Below are 6,000 nucleotides of genomic sequence, written 5' to 3'. Positions count from 1 at the left end.
GAAAATAAACCCTGGTTCACACCATGCCGAAGACATGCCGAAGACATGCTCAAGACATGCTCAACCCAAACCTTCTGTTCAGTAGATCAAGGGATGCAAAATGACCATCTATGTATAACTAGCCCCTTCTATCTCACCCCAAGCATGGTCGTTTTCAACTCAGGCTCTTTAACATCCACAGGAAGGAGTTGACATACAGACGCTCCGCTACTCCAGGCTCACTACAAATAAACCCAGTCGGACAGATTGCTTCAAAATGTGACATATTCTTGTATTCCTTTAACTCATCAGTGGACAGTTACACCCAGGCCTGTAGCTGTAGCCAGTGAAAAAGGCAAAGCACCACGATAACACAACCTAGTCTCATGACAAAGCCTGAGATCCAAACACAGAGCTTTTCCAAACTGGTCTCTGCCTTTCAAATGAACTCAGAGGAATGTGTCTGCTTTTTCCACATATGTGATCAGATCACTATAACACACCCTGTGTGCTAAAGTCTAAGCTTGTTTCTGATGTTCATATGTGATCAGATCACTATAAACACACCCTGTGTGCTAAAGTCAAAGCTTGTTTCTGATGTTCATATGTGATCAGATCACTATAAACACACCCTGTGTGCTAAAGTCAACGCTTGTTTCTGATGTTCATATGTGATCAGATCACTATAAACACACCCTGTGTGCTAAAGTCAACGCTTGTTTCTGATGTTCATATGTGATCAGATCACTATAAACACACCCTGTGTGCTAAAGTCAAAGCTTGTTTCTGATGTTCATATGTGATCAAATCACTATAACACACTCTGTGTGCTAAAGTCAAAGCTTGTTTCTGATGTTCATATGTGATCAGATCACTATAAACACACCCTGTGTGCTAAAGTCTAAGCTTGTTTCTGATGTTCATATGTGATCAGATCACTATAAACACACCCTGTGTGCTAAAGTCAAAGCTTGTTTCTGATGTTCATATGTGATCAGATCACTATAAACACACCCTGTGTGCTAAAGTCAAAGCTTGTTTCTGATGTTCATATGTGATCAGATCACTATAAACACACCCTGTGTGCTAAAGTCAAAGCTTGTTTCTGATGTTCATATGTGATCAGATCACTATAAACACACCCTGTGTGCTAAAGTCAAAGCTTGTTTCTGATGTTCATATGTGATCAGATCACTATAAACACACCCTGTGTGCTAAAGTCAAAGCTTGTTTCTGATGTTCATATGTGATCAGATCACTATAAACACACCCTGTGTGCTAAAGTCAAAGCTTGTTTCTGATGTTCATATGTGATCAGATCACTATAAACACACCCTGTGTGCTAAAGTCAAAGCTTGTTTCTGATGTTCATATGTGATCAGATCACTATAAACACACCCTGTGTGCTAAAGTCAAAGCTTGATTCTTGTGTTCATATGTGATCAGATCACTATAAACACACCCTGTGTGCTAAAGTCAAACCTTGTGTACAGGCTGTTTCTTATAGCAAGTTTATTGACCACGTTTATTGATAAGATGAAAAGAGGCGTGGGCCGGGCCAGGGTACACCAGCTGTGAAGATCTGGCCTGCTCAACAGAGCCTTTGAGAGTCCAGACGAGCAGAACCACACCGGGCTAACAGATGAACAAGGCTTTGTAATGGTGCTCACATTAGCTCAAAGGATAGCGCTTGAAAAATGAGCCGCGATTAAATCGATCAGATTCTGATCGGAAGGCATTTCTCGTTCAAATAGCGGTAAGTAAACAAAAAATTCTGAAAGATGGACTGGGACCACAGAAGTGAGAATAAAGCAGAAAAAAATGCAATCTCTTTCAAAACAGAATTGAGCTTGGTTTCGCTTCTTTTGATCCTCTTTCAAATAACACTGACTTATTTAAAAATGACACAAGAGAGCAGCTCAGCAGGACATAGAGTCAATACATGCCGAGGCTATTCGGTGTGGTTTTTAACTGACGAGAGAAGCCAGTCTGTTGGGTAAACTCAGTCACACGGCACGTGTGCCTCTGAGCAGCCAGCAGCTGCTCAGGCTGCCTGCCTGGGCAGGTGCCAACAGGGGAGGCAGAGGAAGGGGTGCTGGAGACAGAGCAGGACGGGTAAACAGAGCACTGATACAAAGAGCCATATACACAGAGAGAGAGGCACTGATACAAAGAGCCATATACACAGAGATACAAAGAGCCATATACACAGAGAGAGAGCACTGATACAAAGAGCCATATACAGGCAAGATCAATAACTACAACCAAAAAGAAGCCAAGAAAAGCAGCAGCTGCTAATGTAGTTCCTGGTCTGTTTCTGAAGGGCTGCGACACAGCAGACTATTTCTACAGTCACAGAGAGAGGGGCAACACACAGCATAACACACACACGCACGCACGCACGCACGCACGCACACACACACACACACACACACACACACACACACACACACACACACACACACACACACACACACACACACACACACACACACACACATCACAAACTAAACCTATACTTACTGTTACTTCCAATGTAGGCTATGTAATGTGCAAAAGAATCTCAATCTAAAATCTGGATTTCTGGCACATGGGGGATGAAGAGAGAGTGCTGGATGGAGTGATCAGCTCTCTGCCTCTGAGAGAGGTTATTACATCAGAGGCTCTGATGAAGGGATGAGGAGAGAGAGCTGGATGGAGTGATCAGCTATCTGCCTCTGAGAGAGGTTCTTACATCAGAGGCTCTGATGAAGGGATGAAGAGAGAGAGCTGGATGGAGTGATCAGCTCTCTGCCTCTGAGAGAGGTTCTTACATCAGAGGCTCTGATGAAGGGATGAGGAGAGAGAGCTGGATGGAGTGATCAGCTCTCTGCCTCTGAGAGAGGTTCTTACATCAGAGGCTCTGATGAAGGGATGAGGAGAGGTTCTTACATCAGAGGTCCTGATGGAAGGATGAAGAGAGAGAGAGCTGGATGGAGTGATCAGCATGGTCCCTGTGGGAGGCTTACACAAACACAGGAAGTACTGCCATCATGTGGGAACTGCTTTCTCATCACTTTAGCAGCTCTGCCTGGCCTGCCTGCCTCCCTCTCGCTCCGTCTCTTCCACCCAACTCAGGAGATTCAGACAGACAATCGTGGAGCTATACATACTAAGCCTACACATGTTTACACTGAGAATAGCTGGAGTTATTCTGCACATGCCTGCAAAAGATAAGACGACAGTCTGAACTAACAACCTGTCCAAAGGCTGTGAAGGCCATGGACATTGCTGCCTGTCTGGACCAGCGCTAAGCTGAGCACACACGATGAACAACCGCTAATGGAGAGGCTTATTGTTCTCATCTAGCAATGCTGGCCGCCATCTCCCTGGCAAATAATCCTGATTAACCAAAAAGGTACGATCAATTCTAGATCGGCCACACTCCAATACAGAGCACTAACTCCATGATGCCACACCAGTTGATGTTGTCGTAATTCCGTGATTGTCAAAAGTCATAGATTACTTAATGCCCAGTTCAAGCCCCTCTCCAGTGTATTTTGTCATTTTTAAGTTATTTTATATTTTTCTGAGTCATGCCCTGACAATGTTGATTAGCCACACTGTTCGCCAAATATTTTTTGACAAAAAACTATCTATGCTATGTGATGCCACGAGTTCATGAAAGTGTTTACATTTGCAGCCTGGTCGCTAGAATAAAATGTCAGCAATGTACGTGTCTGCAATCCACGGATATGTAGAATATCACGTTTCTAGATATGTGTGCAGTATATTATTAACATTATACATGTCATAGAGTCTGCTATTGAAATAGTGCGGAGGCCAGTAAGGGTGTTGCGGTTGAGGTGGTTGGAGGGCGTAAAAAGTTGCCTTTTGGACGGCCGTCTTCGATTTCCAGGTTCAAGTGGGCAAGCCCACCCCCTTCCCTCTGAGGATGCGGAAGTGAATTGAAAAGCTGTAGTTCCTTGAATGGCCACTAGGCGTCGGGGGCAGTAGGCATTCCCCCCATGTTAACACGTTCACTGCCAATGACGTGTTTTTACGTCAAACAAAATCCAACGGTTGACTGCCAATGACGTGTTTTTACGTAAAAAAAATTGATTTTTTTTTTTGACGGTGGGACGTTGATCTAACCCTTTTACGTCTCCTATACCAATATTGGAGGTATTGAATGTGTATAATCTATTTTACCGACCCACTGAGTGGCGACATGTCTCTCCAGAGTAGAAAGAGGCGAGCCAAAACTGGAGGGAAAAGCGCGAGGAAGCCGTTCTCATACTGTAAAATGGATGGCGAAAACGCTTTCACTTTCGCGCTGACGCACAGCGGTGGCAATGGTGGGGGGTTCCAAGAATAGACTGGATGCACACTTTGAAACACGCACCATAAATAAGCCCAGAATCGCAAGAGCTTCATCAGAGCTCTCAAGCGAAACGCCAAGAAACGAGCGAAACCCATCCAGCGAGCCCCATCCAGACTGCCAGGCAGCAGCCAGGCAGCAGCAACTCGTTTGTCACAGACCCGCTGCAGAGCCAAGGAGGGCGGAGGAGAACGCCCACGGAGGGAGGAGTTGGAAGCAGAGGGGGGTTTCCTGCTGTTATGGAGGAAATTACTTTTCAAAACTATTGTTTAGATGTCTGACGTCTTACTGATGCCAAAAATGAATGGTTAAAGTGACTGTTCTATCGAATTTCACAAAAAGCCGTTTATCTCAGAATAAATTTTCAGACGCTGAAACCATGCTGTATTCAACTGCTAATGCTTACATAACTACTAACTCTACAAACTAACTCTTTTAGACAGAGAAAGCACACATTCTATTAGTTCTTTTGAGATATTGTGTGTTCACAAAATCCTAACAGAAACGAATCCTCGGCTCTTGAAAGATGAGCCAAAATCCTAAAAAAAAAACCTTGGCAGAAGCTAACTACAGTATTGAAAAACGGCTGGCAGTGAATGTGTTAACTAGCTAGCTAGCTGTTAGCTACGTTAGGTAAGCCCGCTCGTTGCCTGTTGCTGTACTATGATACGTCGGGCTCAAAATACCACTGACGTGACTGAAACACCAGATGGTTAGCTAGCTAGAGTACGAGTCACGCTGATTTCAATGGCGCCACCGGTTTTGAAATTCGTTGCCCGGTTGTTGAGACCTCAGCAAAGTAATGCGGCTATCCCTTGCAGCTAAACTGCGGAGGGACGTCTGTGAATTCTATTTCCGACGTAGCTTACACTTCTTCCGGGTGTAACTTAGAGAAATAGCGTAGCACAGAATCAGATGCCGTGTGACTATATACCAGGCGCTCATGTTGAATGTTTGAAAAAGAACATGAACCAGTGAACAGGTACATAGAAACACTGATGAGGGCTTCAGGCTTATCTCAATGCAGAAAAGATAAGAACGTACCTGGACATCGTAAAGTGCCACAATGTTCTCATGCTGAAGTTCCTGGGTAAACACAGAGCAGAAAAACAAGGCACCATTAACTCCAGCTGAGGTGATCACTTTCCTGGACATGTCTGAGGACAAAGTCAAGGCCGCGCTCCATCAAAGAAGGTTCAGGTCAGGAGATGAGAAGTGAGAAGCAATGAAGTGTCATGCTCACCTTCAGGATTTTGATTTCCTTGCCAAGAAGGATCTGGGACTTGGACAGGTTCTTCTTGTTAATGCTCTTGATGGCCACCTCCCAATCTGTCTTCTACAGAGTGGAGGACAGAGGGAGAAAATAAGGTCGTTAAAACAATTCTAGATGCATCTCTTTAGGGATCCATGCAAGATATTGGATTCTTTTTTTTGCCGATAACCAATATGCAGATATTTTCCAAATCTTTTGACAGATTGCCGATGCTGATTTATGCAGACTTTTCAGAAACCATCAAGTCTCTCCTGTAGTGGAATTAACACATTATTATGTCTACTCTTATCCTGATGGCCCACTGGCAGATGCAGACAAAAATACAATGCTTTTCAAAATGTACACATTCACCAGGCAAAATAAGAAAACTACTTTATTAAATTAGATA

General features: G+C 44.0%; 1 protein-coding gene across 1 annotated transcript in view; it reads right to left on the bottom strand.

Annotated features, from left to right (window-relative positions):
* Positions 1 to 6,000, bottom strand: part of ulk2 (unc-51 like autophagy activating kinase 2) — a 70,154-nt gene that overhangs the window by 55,087 nt on the left and 9,067 nt on the right. Inside the window, exons 2-3 of the mRNA XM_083637938.1 lie at positions 5,583 to 5,675; positions 5,384 to 5,425 (exon numbers count right to left, since the gene is read on the bottom strand). Coding sequence (XP_083494064.1) covers positions 5,384 to 5,425; positions 5,583 to 5,675 — 135 coding nt within the window. The remainder of the gene's footprint in view (positions 1 to 5,383; positions 5,426 to 5,582; positions 5,676 to 6,000) is intronic.

The sequence above is a fragment of the Poromitra crassiceps genome, assembly GCF_964638095.1.
Source record: "Poromitra crassiceps genome assembly, chromosome: 5".
Taxonomy (NCBI): Eukaryota; Metazoa; Chordata; class Actinopteri; order Beryciformes; family Melamphaidae; genus Poromitra; species Poromitra crassiceps.
Note: the sequence above shows the minus strand (reverse complement) of the source record. Positions and strands in the feature narration are given on the sequence as shown.